This window comes from Peromyscus leucopus, chromosome 4 (assembly GCF_004664715.2).
Source record: "Peromyscus leucopus breed LL Stock chromosome 4, UCI_PerLeu_2.1, whole genome shotgun sequence".
Classification (NCBI taxonomy): domain Eukaryota; kingdom Metazoa; phylum Chordata; class Mammalia; order Rodentia; family Cricetidae; genus Peromyscus; species Peromyscus leucopus.
In genome coordinates, this window is record NC_051066.1 from 19,132,215 (window position 1) to 19,153,821 (window position 21,607).

A 21,607-nucleotide genomic window follows, 5' to 3' on the forward strand; every position below is an offset into this window, starting at 1 on the left:
TCTCAGCTTCCACCCAGAAAGTTACTTTGATACTGTTAGTATGAAAAACCACATTCTGACCCATTTCTTCACAGTGACTACAATTATGATGCATATATAATTATGATGAATATATAAATAAAATACACATATAATTTGTATATTCATGATTTTAGCTTGTTACACCTGATCCACACAGTAAAGTCATTCAGTGAAATAGACCAGAGACAATATGGTCAGGTGAAAAAAACATTAAATTGGCTAAGGAGAGATGATGGTATGTCCTTTGACAATAAAATGTTTTAAATGGATGCCTGTAGGCAAATAGACTCTTTAATTCTGTGTTCCAGATCCTTCAAGTGATCAGGCTCACTGCCCAGGGCAGTTGGAAGGTCACATGGTATCAGTAGGAGGTGTCTAAACTTGGTTAAGTTATGATTTATGGTGAACCTGACAGCAAACTAAATGCCTGAAGGGACCTGTCAGGAAGTAATGGTGCTGCTATTTTCTCACAATGAGGTACAGATGGGAGGAGGAGAGATCTTGGTAGTTCCCCAGAATTTCCCTTTATTCTTTTCTGTTTATAGTTAGACAAAACAGTCACAAACAAAAATTAATGCCTTTCTTAAAAGAAGGAAAACAAAAACAAAGAGTGGTAAATTATTTCTAAGCTAAAATTTGACTTCTAAAACAGCAATTCTCATCACTCTCCTGACTTTATATTGAATCAGAATTTGCTGGGAGGCTGGGGACACAGGCTTTTCCCCGTGCCCCTCCCCCACCTGAATCTTTTATTTTGCTAGTGCATAGGTTAAATCAGTTAAACCAACCGGGCTTGAATCATAGGTATAAGATTCCCATACTCAGAACTCTAATAGTATGAACTGAACTGAATGCAGTGCTATTTATGGCTCACATGTTAAGTTGTGATTAATTCTGCATTTCACCATCATTATCCTGAGTGTGCAAATGTGCACAGGAGAGCCATGCTTTCTCTGAACTTGAGCGCTAAACTTTCCCCCACAAGCAGAGAAGGAAAGGTTGTGCATGCCAGACTGTCCATTATAGTCTTCACTCTGATTTTTTTTCAGAATCCTTCAAAATACTGTCATTTTATATAATAGATGTTCTTTTAAAAAAAAATTAGGTCACTGCCGTCGAGGCAAAGCCACACCTGTTAACTAAGAATGAGGAGGGAACAGCCTCTGTCACTTCCTTTTAACTGGTTTCATGTAAAGTGAACACCTGAAAACACATTCTAGCAATGTTGAGGAAGAAAATAAATCATGGTAAAGCAGAAAAAGTATTAAAATTCGTAATCAAAGCCCACATCAGCTCCAGTACGGCTGGGCATCTTTGGATGTGTTGCTTCTATTCTTTGGGAGTCTATGGTTGTGTACCAAACACTTCTAAGTCCCTGGCTATCGTGACCATGGATCATCAACACAGGCAATGCTCAGCAGGGCTGCTCTTCTGCTCCACATGGAGTCAGTGGGTAAAGAAGGCGATCACATGAAGGCTCCCTCCATCAACTTTCTGGGAAGCTGAACACTGGAGCAGGCATCTTAGGGCTTCCTTACAACCCCAGCACTAATCCGGGTGATGGCTCTGTGTAGCTGTGCCTCTCCCTCACCAATCAGTCCACAACTTCCTGGGTATGTGCCTCAAGAGAACAATGTGGAAGCTGAAAAGCATTTTATGCCACAGCACTGTGAAGTTCATAGTACAGCCTAGCCACAGACTTGCCCAAATCCCACTGGAGGGAACACAGTGCACCCAGCCATGCATGAGCATGTACAGCAGGAGCTAGCAGAGTAGTCATTTTGGAAGCTACAATCTGCTGCTCTCCCATGTACCTCACACGAAAAATAATCAGGTTGGAACAGATCTTTGTTGAGGTGTTGTCAGATCAGAAATTCAGAAAGTCCATAGTAAAATGAAACATGATTTTTGTTCAAGAGACCTGAGGCAGCTCATGCACTATTAATATTCTGGGATTGTGGGGGACTTTAGAGAATGAGTATCTTTGGATGTGTATAAAGCATTTAAATCTTCAAACAACGTATTTTTTTTCTGTATCTAAGAGTATTTGTGATTGCAAATGCAAGACTATTTTCAAAGTGCACAATTTCCAGGACATAGGGCAGGTTGATTGTTCCATCCCATTTAGTCTTTCTGTTCAACAACATAATTATTATCATGGCTCATTTACATTTGGAACACCAGATGTGATAGCATGAGCTGTTAACACATTACTATCACTAGGACTTTTTAAAGTCTTATTATATCGTTATATTATTAATCCATGTCATAATAAAAGTGAGGCCATTTTCTCCTTAATGATATATCAAATACTAACAAAGTAATAGTTTTAAAAAAAAACAAATCAATGTCACCAGTGTTAAATTTTTGCTAATAAACAAAGTTAATCTGCTCAAAAATATAGAAGACTATATAGATCAATTATAGTGAACACATTGGAATAGGATGTAGGAAACTCTCTAAGGCCAAATGTAAGGCAATTATTCATATATGTGCACACACATTCAAAAGCTACATCCTGGCTTCAAGAGCTAAATTTGTCTTGGTATATAATAAGTTATTTCAATATTATTGTTACGAGTCATTCACGAAGAGTGTTTCTACAAGCAAAATGGTTTAAGAGCACTTTCTGCAAGTGAATGAGTTTACAATATGGTGAGTTCATTAAGCAAAGCATGCATACCAGCTGGTCCTCATTCTTCTAATGGACAGATTGAAAGCTGAAACTCAAATTCAAAAGGCTAAAACACAAGGTCACATCTCTTACCAGCATCAGTCTTGTAACTTAGTGGCTAATGTGACAAAGGGATACCTCAAATGTCTTATTGTTACTCTATCATTTCACAAAAGGGAAATGAAAGAAGCATGGCAGTAAACCTCCAATTAATTCCACAGACCCTCTAAATCTAGCTGCAAATATGCAAATGTTCCTCTATCGTGAATGGAGTTTTAAATGGCCCTGATGTGTTTCTTTGGAAGGAAATGTTCATCTCTGACCTGAATATAAACTTAATCTTTGCCTACACTGTCACCAATCTACACATTGCTTTACATGTAAATCTCCACAGACATTACAGAATGGAAGAAGCTACACAATGCAAATGAGCTTCAATTTTTAAAGCTGAAGAAATTAATGTTCAAAAATTCTTTAGGTGGTCATCACACTATGCAAGGGCTCTCAAAATTTTCACCATAATTTCTAGGGCATTTGGAAATGTAACTTTACTTTTAAATTCCATACAAAATATTCATTCTAACACCAAGAGAAATTTAACTCCTATTTTGAGATTCCTCTTAAGAAAATTAGATTTTCATTACCCCCACTCATGTCCAGGTTGGTCATGTAGATTTCATCCATTTCTCTGTCATTGGGTGATCCCCGTGTTTTTCTTGGGGTCCTGTTTTCTAGATAGCCTCCCTTCCTGGAGTTGTGAGTAGCAGTCTAGTCATCTTTGTTTTACAACTAGTATCCTCCTATGAGTGAGTACATACCATGTTTGTCTTTCTGAGTCTGGGTTACCTCACTCAGGATGATTTTTTCTAAATCCATCCATTTGCCTGCAAACCTCAGGATGTCATTATTTTTCTCTGCTGAGTAGTATTCCATTGTGTATATATACCACATTTTATATATCCATTCTTCAGTTGAAGGGCATCTAGGTTGTTTCCAGGTTCTGGCTATTACAAACAATGCTGATATGAACATAGCTGAGCAAGTGTCCTTGTGGTATGATTGAGCATTCCTTGGGTATATGCCCAAGAGTGTTAGAGCTGGATCTTGGGGGAGATTGATTCCCAATTTTCTAAGAAAGCACCATATTGATTTCCAAAGTGGTTGTACAAGCTTGCATTCCCACCAGCAGTGGAAGAGTGTTCCCCTAGTTCCACATCCTCTCCAGCATAAAGTGTCTTCAGTGTTTTTGATCTTAGCCATTCTGACAGGCATAAGGTGGTATCTCAGAGTTGTTTTGATTTGCATTTCCCTGATGATTAGGGATGTTGAGCAATTCCTTAAATGTCTTTCAGCCATTTGCGTTTCCTCTGTTGAGAATTCTCTGTTTAGTTCTATAGCCCATTTCTTAATTGGACTGTTGGGCATTTTGATGTCTAATTTCTTGAGTTCCTTATATATTCTGGATATCAGTCCTCTGTCAGATGTGGGGTTGGTGAAGACCTTTTCCCATTCTGTAGGCTGTCGCTTTGCCTTGTTGACTATATCCTTTGCTCTACAAAAGCTTCTCAGTTTCAAGAGGTCCCATTGATTGATGGTTTCTCTCAGTGTCTGTGCTACTGGTGTTATATTTAGGAAGTGATCTCCTATGCCAATGTGTTCAAGACTACTTCCTACTGGCAAGGGTGGAGGGAAAGAGAGCTTATGGGAGCGGGAGATCCCAGCTGAATCAAGAACAGAGAGGGAGCACAAGGAATAAGAGATCATGATAAATGGAGACCATATGAGAATAGGACGAAGCAAAGTGCTAGAGAGGTCCACAGAAATCCACAAAGATACTTCCACAATAGACTTCTGGCAATGGTCGAGAGACAGCCCAAACTGACCTACTCTGATGATAGGATGGCCAAACACTCTAATTGTCATGCTAGAAACTTCATCTAATGACTGAGGGAACTGGATGCAGAGATCCATGGCCAGGTCCCAGGTGGAGCTCCAAGAGTCCAATTGGTGAGAAAGAGGAGGGTTTGTATGAGCGAGAATTGTTGAGACCAAGGTTGGAAAAAGCACAGGGACAAATAGCCAAATGAATGGAAACACATGAACTATGAACCAATAGCTGGGGAGCTCCCAACTAGATCAGGCCCTCTGGGTAAGCGAGACAGTTGATTAGCTTGATCTGTTTGGGAGGCATCCAGGCAGTGGGACTGGGACCTGTCCTCAGTGCATGTGCTGGCTGTTTGGAACCTGGGGCTTATACAGGGACACTTGGCTCAGCCTGGGAGGAGGGGACTGGACCTGCCTGGACTGAATCTACCAAGTTGAACTCAATCCTCAGGGGAGTCTTTGCCATGGAGGAGATGGGAATGGGGGGGTGGGCTGGGGGGAAGGCACGGGGGCGGGGGCGGGAGCAGGGAGAACAAGGGAATCCATGGCTGATATGTAAAATTAAATTAAATTATAAAATAAAACCAAAAAGAAAATTAGATTTTGAGTCTTACGATTTGACCAATGGAAAAAAAAAATCCTTATTTAGAGAAAGAATTTTAAACCATGTTAAATTCATTCTTGTTCATGAAAGTCAGTATTTTTTCTGTCCGAAATATTGCTATTATGGCCATCACTATACTAAGAGTCTTGGGACAGTAATTACTAAGTAAAGTAAAATTAACTGGTGCTTCTCTAGAGGACATACATTTCCAATACTCACAAAGAGAGCAGAGAGCACAGTAGGGAGACTTCCCATCAGTTTAAACAGGAAGGGTTTCTATAGCCACTGAACAGAACACCCATAACTTGAATGACAGGAAGTGAACAGATTAAAATTTGAGATTTTCTAATGGATAGTGCTTCTTTACACACTATTTGTGAGTAATTTTGTCATACAACTATTTCAAATCAGTTTTTAAACAGAATGCAGCTCTTAGAGAAGCTTTAAGTTCACAGCTAACACTGATAAATTAGAGATTTCATTCGGATTCTAAGATGCACAACCTTCACTCACTACCAAATTTCAACACTAAAGCAGTGCACTTGGTAAAATTGATGATGATGTACATAATGACCATCATGAGCGGTGCAGTGCATAATGTACATTCCAGTTCACTTTTGGTATCACTCCTTCCCAGGGTTGTGACAGCTGAATAATGATAGGTACTCACACTTTAGACTCAAAGAGAGAGGAACTGCCTTGTGCTTCCCCTGCCAGTCCCCAAGCCACCCACCCCTCCATGCCACCACCTTTGTCACTACAACTCTGTTGCCTTCACTATATGTACACATGCGTTCCTACTTTCAGTGGTATCATGGGTATCACACTTTTAAAAGTTTTGGTTGCAAGCAGTTAGTAGGTGGTTTTATGAACAAGGTGGAGTGACAAACTGGTATTTTTCAAAGAAGGACAAATTATACAACATGATTTTTAATAAAAAGAGTCAAAAAGGAAATAACAAGGAGTGTTAGAAAACATTTTAGATGAATTTAAAGTTAGCACTGATACCCAAGCTGATGAAATGAAGTTTAGATAGTTCTTAAAAGGAGATTTGTTGTTATGATAGCCTATCTTAGTATTAAAAAATAGTTATTGTTATTTCAGACATTTCACTATTTAGGAACAACCCTTTCATTTCATACATTTTCTAAATTTGCTTTTGTCTGCCATTTCAGAAAAAATCCTTCAATAAAAGCTATCAACCTCTCTGCCCACTTTAAATGGTCAGAATCTGGAAGAGTCTTCACATAGTAACTTAGACAAAGTTGACAACTCTTGCATGGAAAGCTATTTAAGAAAAGTGATTTCAAGAAATAACTCACAGTGGTCTCTCACTGCTTGGGAATAGGGAGATGTGTGACAATAGAATTGCTAGTGTGGATAATTTTTTCATTGTCACCAAGTTAGGCTGTGGTACCAAGTTAGCTTTAACTACCCATATATTGAGTTCCAGTGTTGTCTCCAGAGTCCCTGTTCAGTTTCATAGCCAAAAGGCAACGGCAACGTACCCTGCAACCATCACCAATTCTTCATGCCAGCGTGGCCTACGAGAGTTCCCGTGGCGGTGGCTGCCCCCCATTGCTCACTGTGGTGAAGCAGTTTGTCATCAAATACTGCACTAGTGAAAAAACAAAACTGGTTTCTTCGGTTTAGAAATTGGCTTCATTTACTTGTTTATTTTTCATGTTGCTGAATGCTAACTGCACAGTGGTAGCTATGAGTTAAGTAGAAAAAAGATCGGATCAAATCAAAAAAATAAACTATAATGTGGTTGTCAGAATATAAGAAACTGGAAGAGATTGCTTAAGGGTTATGAATCTTTGTCTGTGGAGTTTTGTAAACAGTCAAGAGAAGAATAACACTCAGTGCAGTTAACAGTCTGTTTCTCCTCTAGCTTTTCAGCTGTTCAAATTCCAGTACTGATAGATAGTACTAGAGCCAGTGCCCTACAGGCTATTTGTAAGGACCATCTATTTTCTTGGCCAATTGTCATTACTATGTATGTGAGCAGAATCAGAGCTAAACTGTCTATGCCAATTACTACACTCTGTTCTTCAGGGAGAATACTCAGGGTGACATGCTGCTATGTCTCTTGCTTTGCTTGTACACTAGACATTAAGATAATGAAAAAACTGACATCATATTTTAATTCAACTTCTAGCCATATTTGAAAAATTATTAAATACTAAGTAGAAATATTCACAAATTTCATTTTGTTTCCTGTGACATGTTACTCTGACCAATAGACAGCAGAAATACTAAGATTTATCATTGGTTTCTATTCAAACTCACCTTTAAAACATCTTTATTATTATAATTTTCAAAATATACTATACTATTTTAGTGGTAAAGCAATTGATACTTGGAGTTCAATTGGCTTGGATTTTAATTTAGTGATACAATAAAAGGATATTAATGAGTATATTAGCATACTCAATTATTTGTAATGTTCTTATAAATCCTATTAACTTAAAATAAATGATGATTAAATAAAAATGTGGGCATCTATCATTAAATCATCATTAAAAATAATTAAAATGAGTTGGGGAAGTAATAATGATTGCTTCAACCATCACCTCCTTATTGCAATTTCAGTCTCTATTTGAATAAATATTCTAAAATTATTTTATAAAGTCATGGTACATTTGAAAAATTATGAAAACAGAAATAAATCCACTAATACAACTCTACATTGTCCACAAATATTAATATTTTGCACAATAATATTCGGCTGTTTTCAAAATGCAAGTTAATTTTTATTGATATTATTTTATCTTCTTTTTATTAAGTACCACTCTAGCATAATACTTTTCTATGCTTTGATCAATCATCTATAAATATTATTTCTGATATAAGCACATTACTTATGAAAAAATATATGCTGGCAGTGGTGGTGCACTCCTTTAATCCCTGCACTTAGGTGGCAGAGGCAGGCAGATCTTTGAGTTCCAGGACAGTCTGGTCTGCAAAGTGAGTTCCAAGACAGCCAGAGATACACAGAGAAACCCTGTCTCAAAAAATAAATAAACAAACAAAAAAGAAGAAAACTATATATTTTTAAAAGACTATTTTTTATTTTAAAATTATGTGTGTGTGTAAGAGAGAGGGAGGGAGGGAGGAGGGGGGGGAGCAAACAGGTATTAGTGGAGGCCTGAAGAGGGTGTTGAATCCTCTGGAGGGAGCCAGAGCCATAGGTTTCTCAACCTTTCAAACTAACATTACTTGCTGAGAGCCAAGTGTTCAAACACAAAACTTTTGGGGGGACATGGTAGATCCAACCCTTATAAACATTGTTGATAGTACAAAGCAGCCATCGGAGTTTAGCCTTATGATGCATACAAATAACACACACAAAAAAACTTCTAATGATGTGATAGGTAGTCTTTGGTGTGGCCTCTGTGACATGATCATCAACACTTGAAATTCCATTTTGAATTCTTTCCTTGGGGGGTGGTCTGGGTCTAATTACTAGCTTTAAGTAAGTAGAGTATATCAAATGTGGGAAACCACTACTGAGGTTGAATTGTACAAGCTTGGCTTCATTTTGCATGGCTCTCCTCTCCTGTATTCAATAGATGTCACAGTAGTTAGTTTCATGGTATGAAGTGGCCACAGAGAGGTGTGGAACAAAGATGGTAACCGGTAAGAAACTGGCATTCTGTTCAACAGCTAGTAAGGAACACAGTGCTGACATAAGCCATGTAGGTGAGTGTGGAAGCAGAACTTCCCTAATTGAGCCTTCTCTTGAGATAACACAAATAGCTTTGACAACCAAAGAGCAACTTTAAATTGACCCACAGAATCTATGGATAATAAATGTTTCTTCTTTAAAGGTGTTGCGTTTGTGTGATGACTGATGCATATGTTGTGGGGCCCATGAGTATTATTTCTCTTCCTCCTCTACAGTGACTCTAATGATGATTTCTCTAGGATACCTCTCATGTAGCTGTACCATTTTCCTTCTATCTATCCCTTTTTCCAAGAGAGCCCTAACCTTTACTGTCACCATTTCTCCAACACCTGAGCCCTGCAGGTGCCTCCCACTGTCTAAAGTGGGTGTGAGACACTAAGTGTTGAATACTGCATACTTATGTTATTCATCTTTCTATGCTTCATTCTATGCTTTTTTCCTGGTATTTTTGAGTTCTGGAAACTGAACTTGGGTCCTTTTATATACTGGACAACATCACCAACCTGCAGTTCATGGTTTGCATAAATCTCGAAAATAAAATTTCATTTATCAGCTCAGAAGTTAGACTTTAATCTGGACCTCACCAAAACGCTCTCCCCAATCTCAATCTTCTTGCTAAACCCATGTTAAAGTAAATGTATCACCTTGCCTGAAACACTATTTTGACTAACTAAATGACAGCAATACATGTAAGTGCCATGAAATGTAGTAAAAATTGCTCCACATATATTACATTTTGGGATTTGGTCGTCTTATTTTAATTTCTTCTACTTTCAAACCTCTTTCTGCCTAATTTCTGGTGGGTACCCATGTCCATTTCTAAGATTTTCTATTTCAGCTAAGACTTCCTTCTAAACACACACACACACACACACACACACACACACACACACACACACACACACATTATACATAGAACTAATTTGTTGTTTTTCTCCACTTTTAACTCTCAAAAGGGTCCATTTATTTCTTATTGCCCTTTGAGAACAATAATGCCAAATAACAAAATAAAATTAAAGCTAGATCCATAGCGTATAGCCAGTCAGAAAGTCAATTAAATAACTTCCCTTTTTTTCCACTAACTAGAGAACCTTTTACTTGATTCCAAACTAATGGCCAAAAGTCTCAGAAGCCGAATCACAGCTTTTATTTTTTTCTTAAAAAGATGTCAAAAAGACAAATGGACTAATAAGTCTTTTGTTTTCTTAAATTGGATGGAGGAAAGGATGGTCTAATATGTCCTTGGTTTTCTTAAATTGGGTGGAGACAAATTTCTCAAGATTGAAGTAACATCAAATAATGCTTACATTGCCACTGTTGGTCACAAAGGAGATTTTCAAGTTCCACTTGAAATGTCTGTGTAGTCTGGAAAAGGATACTGAGAAGATAGTGATGATGTTGGTATATTGGGTAGGTGACAGTAATTTGGAAAACAAAATCAAAAGATTAAATTTTTTTAAAAAAAATTTCTTCACCTTTCTGTACTGGTGCTCTAATTGGAAACACGGTAGCAGATGAGGATAAAGCTACTACTCACTCAAATATGTTCACTGTCTTGGTTAGGGTTTCTATTGCTGCAAGAAATGCCATGACCAAAAAGCAAGGTGGGGAGGAAAGGGATTATTCAGTTTACATTTCCATGATGCTGCTCATCAGGACAGGAACTGATAGAAAGGATCTCAAACAGGGCAGGAACCTGGAGACAGGAGCTTATGCAAAGGCCATGGATGGGTACTGCTTACTGGCTTGCTCCTCATGGCTTGTTCATCCTGCTTTCTTATAGTGCCCAAGACCACCATCCCAGGGAGGACACTATCCACCATTGGCTGGGCCCTCCACCATTGATCTCTAGTTGATAAAATGCCTTATAGCTTGTTCTCTTAGAGGCATTTCCCGAACTGAGCCTCCTTCCTCTCTGATGACACTAGCTTCTATCAAGTTGACACACAAAATCAGCCAGTACATTCACTAAGAAAACGTGTCAATCTTCGAGTTCCTGTTAATAATTTACTGTGAATTAGTATAACAAGGACTTTGGTGACAAGAGCTTATAGCACTGAGGAGAAGGTAAAGAAACATCAGGGAATCAGATATGAGAATGGCTCTGCTGAGGAGAACCTTCCAGGAAACACAGAAGCACAGTGTAATCCAGGCAAGGAATGAAGACAGGGATAGAACTCTGGTCACAAGGACTTCCTGTGAACCAGCCAAAGCTGTGTCATAAGAAGCCTGGAATTACTAAGAGTGTCCATACAGTGTTCAGTATCATTCAACCAGTGATAAAGAAGCCAATGGAGATCAAAATTAAGTCAACAAAAATGTTTAGGAAGTTCCCCACTGTGCATTTCTGAGATTTTTTAGTTTATCAACAGTGAAAGAGTTAAGATACCTAACAAATGCTATTTTTTTAAAGTTTTGGAGTTTAGAAATAATCAGAATATCCTGAGATATTTCTAATAACTTTTTTTAGCTTACAATGTCTGTATGATGTTCATGCATTTTCTTTTGGATAGAATTAATAAGTTTCTTTTCTGATGGTAATATTCTATACCTTGAAGGACTTACTGTGTGTTACTATCTGCTAACTGTTCATGTGTCTCAAAGATATATTTTTGAAGCAAGTTCAAAATGACAACACAAATAGTTTTGCTTCACAGTCATAAGAACACAAAGAAGTAGAATCTGCTCTAAAAATTTACTTTGTAACCAAGGAAATGGTTTTCTTAAAATTGAAAAAAATGTCCCTAAGCAACAGGATTATATTTATTAAGCTATTGCTGTTACTGACATGGAGAAATTCTATAAATCTTCTGTGGCATTAGTTGGTGACAAAGTGTTTACTAGAAAAATATTTGTGAATTCCTTTATAGACATCATAGAAAACAATAACCAACAGACAGAGAGATCTTCTCTTGAAAGTCATCTACCTGTTTAGTTACTAAATGTGTTTAAAAAAATCATATGACTCAGTATATAAATCAAGTTGATACATGATCTTCAACAGGCACAAATTTTCAGAAATATGATGTGATATCATTAAGTAATACTTGCAAGAGTATCAATAAGAATTTTTTCAACCACTATGAGTATAAGATAACATAGGAAAACAGGCCCCTGACCTGTCATATTTCAATTCCTTTATCTGCAGTATTGGAAAGCACTACAATGTGATATCAAATGCTTCTCTTTTTTCTAGTAACAAAATGTTGTTGCATATGTAAATGTGGGAAGACTAAGGAGGCAAGTTTTCAAGTCTACAGGAAACATTCACAGGGTAAAGGCTGAGGTTATTTCCTTACATAATCTCTTTTTTGTTTTCTTAAACATATTTTCTAGGATCTGAGAAAACTGGTCAAAAATCAGAGAGTGTCCTATAAAACCTCCCCTCGCTGTTAGTATCTCCCAGCAGAGTAATGTATTTGTCCATCTGTAGTTATATTAGTGTTCATCCCCACGTTGAACAGGGTATTGTGGTGGTATTCTAATTGTACTGAAATGTGATTTTAATTGTATGTTAATAAATAAAGTTGCCCAGGGGTTAGAGCTATTAGAGCCATAGACAGAGTGTGGCGGTGGTGGCGTATACCTTTAATCCCATAGATCTCTGTGTGTTCAGGGATACAGCCAGCATTGGAGACATATGCCTTTAAGACCTGGGGGGCTGTACATACAGACAGTGACGAGGCAGTCACGTGTTTGGGTTTACAACCAATGAGAAGGCAGAACAAAAGACTATGAAAAGACGACAGACAGGAAGTAGGTCTCTTTCGGGAAGATAGGAGCTCGCAGGAGGAAGGGTGAGATTTTATCTCTGAGTTCTGACCTCTTGGCTTTCACTTTTACATTGGTTCTGTTTTTCTTGTTTAATAAGATGGTTGGTTACATCTACAGGGTATAGATGGGACAAGTGTACAGTGGGTCTCTCCTATCCACAGGGTTATATATGATGCCTCCTAGTGGCTGTATGAAACCCCAAGTAATGCCATCTTATATGTGAGAGCACTGCAAAGCAGAAAGCGGAGCTCAGAGTAGAGATGACTATAAAATGATTAATGATTCAGTAATTAATGTCCCAGATGGATGAACGTAGGCCATGTGGGGCTTTCCTCATGCTGTTCTGTCATAGAACAATTTAAACTTATGACTTGTTACATCGGGAAATTTTTATGCAGTTTTTGATGCTAGGATTGACCATGGATGACCACAAAAGGGGCAGCCATTGGTAAGGAGATACTCTTTCACACAAGTATTCCCCTAAACTGTTACTGTTTCAGTAGTTCAGCATATGACTTATCACAAAGGCATTAAATTATCTCTCACAATAGGAGCCAGACAAGGACATCCAAACAATGGCCCTTAGTCCTTATTTATCATAAAGCAAGCTGTGAAGTTCTATATCTAGTAGGTAATAATCAATATTTGTTTAATTGAATAGGATGGCAGAAATATGAACAAAAGAGATAAAAGATTACAAAAATGAGTACAGACTTGGAAATTTTAAACAATTCATCATTCTCTGAGTAGAATGTCATTGTTTGATTATTATGAAAACCTTGTAAATACCCCCAAAGGGATGGGAGCTGAATAGATCACACCTTACTGAAGATTACAAAATGGGTGGAGGGAAGGATTTTGTTTGAAGTCTTTTCTCCTTACTAAAACATATCTTTTTAAAGCATCAAATGCCATGTTCATTCATCAGGAGGAACACCACCCAGCAGGCAAAGATTTTCTAAGCTCATTTTTCTTTTCCCTGTGTGGAATGGGACTTTTCCAGTGAAGAGATAAAAAACTGCTTTGAACATTTTAAATCTAGCCACAGGGTCCTCTTTCCTCACTGGCTAGTCTCCAGAAGAGCTTCATCTGTTGGAAAACAGTTCTTTCACTGAAGAAAGGTTTGATTTTTCAGGACTAATGCCAGAACAAATCAGGTCTGCTAATCTTTATGAAAGGTACAGGTTTTTATCAATATAGCCCTATAAACTACAATGATGCAACAATGTTCACGGATGGCTCTAACTACAAAACAGCCCTCTTCTCCATCAGTGATGGGAGTCATCTGAGGAGAAAAAGTCGTAACCATCTCTGTCCTGTAGTTATTTGAAAAAAAAAATCACCTATCTGAGTTTTTATTTACCTCAGTTCTATGATTGACAAAAAAAAAAAAAAAAAAAAAAAAAAAAAAATTGGCACTTCACCTTAGAGGAAAAAGAAAATCAGGACAGTATACACTGATTTGACTAAATTGTATCACAACTGATTAACATTAGCAAAGGCAAATGAACTTAAAATGTCTGGACACATGTTACATTCTTTTCATTGTACATGGTAACTAAAAGTTTCACAATTCTTCTACAACTTTTATTAACTTATTAATGTAAAGTGATTTTGTCTGACATCACTGTCCCAGAACTCCAATACAGAACACGTAGGACGGAAACATGCATGACACTCAGTGTCTTAGCTCTGTGTTCCTTGTATCTGTTGTCTGTTAAAAAAAAATCTGTGGGAATTTAGAGGAAATGGTCATTAAGTTCCTGAGATGAGTGTCAATAATGGATAAAGAGATAGACTAGCTTCAGGGAGAATACTGGAAAAACTTATAACTGTGTAACATATAAAGATCGCTGTGAGAAAATGTAGATAGAGGTTGACAAGGCAAGCTTATTTGTTTTCTCTCTATGTGGAATAATCCAATTATTTTTATTTCTTCCATCCTGAAGCAAATTCTCTCCACAACATTACAAGCATGCATATTGTCTTTAATGACATTATAAATCAAGTAATGGGGCTCATTCTAATTCTCATAAATCTTCAAAAGGCAGTGAGGTGAAGGAGACCACACAATACATGGGAAGCACAAAAGTCTTGTGAAATTGTTGGAGCCCATAATACTCTCACGCACACCATTATCTCATTAGTATGTCTGGTAGTGGTCTAAGCACTGTATGCTAGTCTCTGAGGTTGGCATTTCAGGATTGTGTGCAGATGGTAATGTTCCTAATCTTTAAGTATCTGCTTCACAGATTGATAATGAGGTGGGTGTAGTGTTTATCTTCACTAGAGAAATCATCCCTAATCAATTCCTCCTGCCCCAAGTAGTAAAGAAACGCCTACTGCTCTATGCAAATAACTGTCTAGATACACACTATCAGGAAAGAAAAAGACAAATATTTTGTTATTTACATTTTATGCCATAACTTGTATGTTCTTTATTTGATGTGATTACAAATTTTGAGCATCATGTGTATTGCATATTGTGTCAAATGTTTGCATATACTGTCTAGATGTTTCTGCATATCTCAGAAATAAGGAAACTGAGATGAAAATAAACAAATACATACTTTGCCTGAAACCAAAAAGCTCTGAGTAATTTGAGTGGGCCCTGGAATCCATGGTGTCCAGTGCTAAACTAGGGCTTCTCTAGATATTGCTTGACTAATCTTTGCATTTGCCACTGTCTCATTCTGAAGCAGGTGTTGCATTGGTACCTTCTGCTGACAGCAGAGAAAATAATTAATGCCTGAACACTGTTCCTACATGATAAACCTGAATATTTTCATATTTAGAGATAAGTCATCTAAAATATTTTTTACTGGAACTCTACATTAAACATTTAGCTTCTTCTTGAAGTGGGTAGAGGTTAATGCAGAGGGTCATTGTCTTAGTTAGGGTTTCTATTGCTGTGAAGAGACACCATGACCATCACAACTCTTATAAAGAAAACATTTAATTGTGGTGGCTTACAGTTTCAGAGGTATAGTCCTTTATCATCATGATGAGACACGGCAACATGCAGACAGTCATGGTGCCAGAAAAGAAGCTGAGGGTTCTATATCTTGATCCTCAGGCAACAGTAGAAGTTGGTCCCACATTGGACATAGCTTGAGCGTAGGAGACCTCAAAGCCGGCCTTCACAGTGACACACTTCCTCCAACATGACCACACCTACTCCAACAAGGCCATACCTCCTAATAGTGTCACTCCCTTTGGGGGCCATTTTCTTTCAAACCATCACCCTCATGAGTGGTCAAAGTGCCAAGTATTTGTACCTACAAGTACTTAGCTGTGTATGGATATATATAATCACCTCTCCCTGTTAGGTCCAGAACTTTGTGAAAAATAGGTGGAGAAAATGTAAGAGTTGACATCTGAGCTATATAATTCAGAGTTCTGGATATAGCTGTTTCTCCTCACAACTCCAACTCACAACACCAGCAGTTAACTGCACTACATCAAATCAGTCTAAATTCAAGCACAAATTGGGGAGGGTCCCCTGAAAATCTACCTTTTGCAAAGGAACCTTTAGAAGTTGATGATTCCTTAGGGAGGGAGAGTTACTCTCCTTTGGAAACTGGCAGCTGGTACATACTTGCATAACAGCAGATGTGCATACCCAGGAATATATGGCCAGCACTAATTATACTCAAGGAGCTATTAATGACAGCAAAAATGGAGGATGTGAAGTTGGAATGGTGATGTGGTTGGGAGTGCTAGAAAGGGCTAAAGGGTGGACATAGATTTTCAAAATAATCATAAAAATGTATGAAACTTTCAAAGAATAAATAACAAGTATTTTAAAAAATATCTAGTTGACATAGTAGAGAGAAACAGAATTTTATCTGAAACTAACCATTTCTGCTGGTGAAAAGATAATTCAATACGAATTAAGAATATTATATTAGCAATAACTGAATTATTGAAACAAGTAAATGATTATTGCTTACAAAGAAAATTATACTTTATTATTAAATTTAGCCTTTTTCAGACCATAAAACCTCAGAGGGTGAATTTAACTGCTACAAATAATTAGTTTACTCTTAAAATTTTTGTTATTGACAGAATCAAAATATTAAAATCTACTTACTCTTAATATTTCTGCTTCTTGGAAATTAATCATATATTTTCTTTTTTTAAATTTTATTTTACAATACTATTCAGTTCTACATAACAGCCACAGATTCCCTTGTTCTCCCACTTCCTGCCCCCCTCCCCTTCCTCCCAGCCCACCCCCCATTCCCACCTCCTCCAGCTTAATTATATATTTTCAAAGATCATTAATGAGTCTTTCAAACAATCAAATATGAAATATGAGCTAACATATGAGACCTCGTACTAAGTTAAAATGTATATGTGTATATAAAAGCTTTCATAGGTTTAAATTTTCTTAGTTTTACACTCAAGGAATTATATAAAATTGTAAAAATAAGTCATTTGTATAAAAATCAAGGTATATTATACAATGTAAGGTAATAAATCTTCCATAAATAATAAAGTGGTTTGATCAATGGTAGGTCAAAAACTGTAATATGCTTTTGGCAGAATGACTATAATGCCTAATAAAACATTTCTTGCTGGGATTCCCTTTTGCAGAAATCATTTCTAAAAATATCAGAAGTTTGGAAGCTGAAGAAGTGGCTCAGTGGCTAATGGCACCAGCTGCTGTTGTAGAGGACCTGGGTTCAGTTTTCAGCACCAGGATGTCCACATAAGTCCTGCCTCTGTGGACATTTCATGCATGCATGTACATACATGCATTCAGACTTATACACATAAACCTAAAATAAATAAATAAATCTTTAAAATACAAACAAACATAGGGCATTTGTGTCTATGTGATGTCTAGGATTTGGTCTAAGATAACTTATTTAAGAAAAGTGGTCTTTTTGTTTGTTTGTTTGTTGTTGTTGCTGTTGTTTTTTCAAGACAGGGTTTCTCTGTAGTTTTGGTGCCTGTCCTGGATCTTGCTCTGTAAACTAGGCTGGCCTCGAACTCAGAGATCAGCCTAACTCTGCCTCCCAAGTTGCTAGGATTAAAGGCGTGCGCTGCCACCACCGCCTGGTGAAAAGTGGTCTTTGTGCTGGATATTGTAGCAAACACCCTTAATATCAGCACTCATGCCATATATACAAGCAGATTTCTGTGAGTTTAAAGCCTGGTATACATAGTGAGTTAGAGACCAGCAAATAAATAAATAAATAAATAAATAAATAAATAAATAAATAAATAAATAACAAAAAATACACAAAGAAAACAGGACAGTCATCTTTGAACCATTTCTGAAGTTCCCCCAGATTTTCAAAAACCAAAATGTGTTACAGCAAGGGAAAAAGATAACAACAGCAACAAAAAAAAAAAAAACAAACAAACAATTTTGCCACTAGAAGAGCATGTACTCATAAACAGAGATCAAAACCATAAAGATTCATCATCATCATCTTGATTTTACGTGTGTGAGTGTTTTGTCTACATTTATGTAGAGCACATTAGTGTCTGGTTCTTGTGAACGCCAGACAGGATGTCAGACCTTGTGGAAGCAGAGTTAGGAAGAGCAGTGAGGCACCCGCTGGAACTGAACCTGTGCCCTCTGCAAGAGAAACAGGCATTCATAACCACTGAACCATCTCTTCAGCCCAAAGATTATTTTTAACATTTCAAGAATTCTTTATTTTAATATGATAAATCAGAGAGCTATGAGCTTTTTAATATTAGATATGTTTTTACATTACAGGAACACTAAATTCTGTGTGAGCATTTCAACCCTAAAACATGAACTCAGGAAACATGGAACTTAGTTAAGATTAGAGGCCAACAAATTTGTTCTTATAACTTTAAAATCTTTATGCAGAATAAGAGATGTAAACAATAAACAAGATGAGACAGCCACCATTATCGTTCCTGCTGGGTCTGGCTTTAGCAGTTACCTGGGCCCAATTCGTTGGTTCCAGTACATTCAGCAGTCTTTACCATTAATTTCCTGTGGTAAATTTCACTACCCACAGCCGTCTTGTGGTCTTTGGTTGTTTTCCTTCATTATTTATAAAAGCACATGGAATTGAAGCAACTCTGCCTACCCACACATACTACATTAAAAGTGATAGAAATTATCTTTGTTTTATTTTATAATTTAATTTAATTTTACATATCAGCCACAGATTCCCTTGTTCTCCCCACTCCCACTCCCCCCCCCCGCGCCTTCCCCCCAGCCCACCCCCTATTCCCATCTCCTTCAGGGCAAAGCCTCCCCTGAGGATTGAGTTCAACCTGGTAGATTCAGTCCAGGCAGGTCCAGTCCCCTCCTCCTAGGCTGGAACCTGGTGCTTATGCAGGATAGAAATTATCTTATCATTAATTATATGTTAAAAAATATTTTCAATAAGAGTATACCTTAAGAATTCAATAGATCAGAAATTTTTATTCAGGGTATTTTTATATTTATGACTAGATGAAAGTAAAATACCATTTGAAAAAAGAAAATAGCCAATTGTCAAACATAGAATACAAATATTACTGTTTAGAAAGAAAAAAATTCTTGTTTTTTCTTTCATTTTTTTTGCAGACAAAGTGTAATTAGAACAATTTGTAATAGGCTGAAAAAATCATTCTTAATTCATTTTCAGCTTGGCTATCCAAGTACAGATTGAAAGTCATATTGCCATTATGTTTTCTGAATCAAGAGAGCATTGTACTTGAATTGTTAATGAAATCCACTTACCTGCATGGAAGTCTATGCCCACAGCAAATGCAGTTCCTGATATAGGCATCAGAGCATCCATTTTGTCGCTTGGTTCAAGAGGTATCCCCCGGATTCCCTCATGAACAGAGTACATGAGAAAAGATTCTATACCTAAATGAAGGAAAGAAAGTTCAAAATAAATATTTCACATAACAATCCATTGATATAATTTCCAGAATAGTAATTCATAATGGTGAATATATTTCTTAGCTTCATGAAGCTTCTCTAATTGTGCAGTTCCCATGATTGAAATATATGTAAGCCGGGGCCCTGAAACTCTGGTGTGCACTACAATCTCCCAAAGGGTTTTATGGATCACAGGTCACATCCCAGGAGCCAAATGGCTGAAGCTGAAAGTTTCTCTGTCAGCAATGCCCTTGGTATGAGAAGATCATAGGTAGAAACTCAGAAGTGAATCATTTCCAGAATGTCTGGCCTCACAGACAAAGGGCATTCACTCTTCACTAAAATATAAGTATGCACTTGTTACTGTAGAATAATAGCTTTGGATTTACACAACTAGATCATTGTTATTGTTTTAATAGATATTTAGAGTTTTTAGGCACACAGTCCATTTTTTAAGTCCTTTAGACTCAAATGGGCCAAAAAATAAGGTACTAAGTTTTGCCCTGAATACATTTTTGAATTTCATAATGATGTCCTACTAAAATAAACACATAAATATAAGTTTACTACCAGAGATCCACATGCTAATGCTTATGAATGTTCTAATATATTGAAAAATACATCTATTTTTATTATTAATACACACACATATATATATTTATTATTAAAATAAAAGTATCTGTATTTAAATGTGTCTACTACCTCCTAATCACAAAACTTGTCATTAGTTACTGTCCTCATGCCTCAGTTTTATGATAAATCAAATGGGGTGACATGGATCCAATTTATCAATTTACAAAGAGGGAAGTAAGCTAGAAAGTTTCACTATCCTTTAAACAGAGTCTGGCATAGAATAATTGCCATTCACATATTTTATTTTGAGTGAAGTAAGTCATAATTCTGATGTATTTTCTCTAATTGGATTGGGGCATTTTTAAGGTAAAACAGTTCTTATCATTGGCTACACAATATGGCTAAAGAAACCAACGTTTTGTGAACTCACACACCTACATACTATACAATTTAAGGAAGTCTGGAATCCTTAGGATGGCACACAGTTCTTTCCCAGAAAATGCCCTTGCCCCTCAAATATGCAAATCGGAGGTTCCACTTCCCAGTGATGTTTTTGTCTAAACAGTTGAAAGAAATTAATGGAACTGAATTTAACCTGTGCAATAATCCCACTTAAGCAACCTCAGCTGTTTGCTCCAACTTTGGCCATTCAATGTGACTATAGAAGCTACTAAGCCGGTTGATGATTTTTTTAATTACCAAAATTAGTTTTTAAAAATGACAAAGTCTTAGGCTGGCAAGACCACACAACAGGTAAAAGTACTTGCCAGCAAGGCTGAGGGCCTGACTGAGTTCAGTCCCCCTGGATCCATATGGAAAGTATTTACTCCTGCAAGTTGTCTTCTGACATCCATACTCCTGCTGTGATATGTGCATCACCCCAATAAATACATAAATGAGTAAATAAATAAATGTAATGAAAATGAGGAAGTCTTAGAAGAAAGAAGAGTGATACTTCAAATATTCCCAACACCTTCAATGTCTATATGTGTAGCTAAGTAGCAAACTTTTCTATGGGAATAGAATTTTCTAAAAGTACTTGTAATCGAGTCAATAAAAGCCTTGAGATCATTTAACTATGTTCTCAATCTGTTTCCTTGATGTGAACTCAGCATGTTTACTAGTTATACTTGACTTTAAGGAAACAATGTAACCAAACTTACTATGTCTTGGATTTCCCAGGCAGTCAGCATTTATAAACTAAACTAAATGATCAGCTTAGTATTAAATTGTACTCTTCTACATGCCTCTAATCCAGAATACCGTGTGTGTGTGTGTGTGTGTGTGTGTGTGTGTGTGTGTGTGTGTGTGTGTGTGTGCCTGTGGTTGTTGTGGCAATCATTTGTAGAAGAAACAGCCAAACAGGTTTGAATTAACCTTACAGATAATAAATATCTGTCATAAATAAATGTTAACTGCAGCATGTGGATATAGGTTGAAAGCATCAGTTTGTATTTTGACTCCTGTTCTGGGTCAGTTGGGACTAGTAAGTTATCTTCTTCCCTTCTGAAATTCTTA

General features: G+C 37.0%; 1 protein-coding gene across 5 annotated transcripts in view; it reads right to left on the minus strand.

Annotated features, from left to right (window-relative positions):
• Lrp1b (LDL receptor related protein 1B) overlaps positions 1 to 21,607 on the minus strand; it is a 1,927,307-nt gene that overhangs the window by 525,049 nt on the left and 1,380,651 nt on the right. For all 5 annotated transcript variants that reach the window (XM_037205578.1, XM_028868856.2, XM_037205579.1 and 2 more), the window contains one exon: positions 19,370 to 19,501. In XM_037205578.1, coding sequence (XP_037061473.1) covers positions 19,370 to 19,501 — 132 coding nt within the window. The remainder of the gene's footprint in view (positions 1 to 19,369; positions 19,502 to 21,607) is intronic.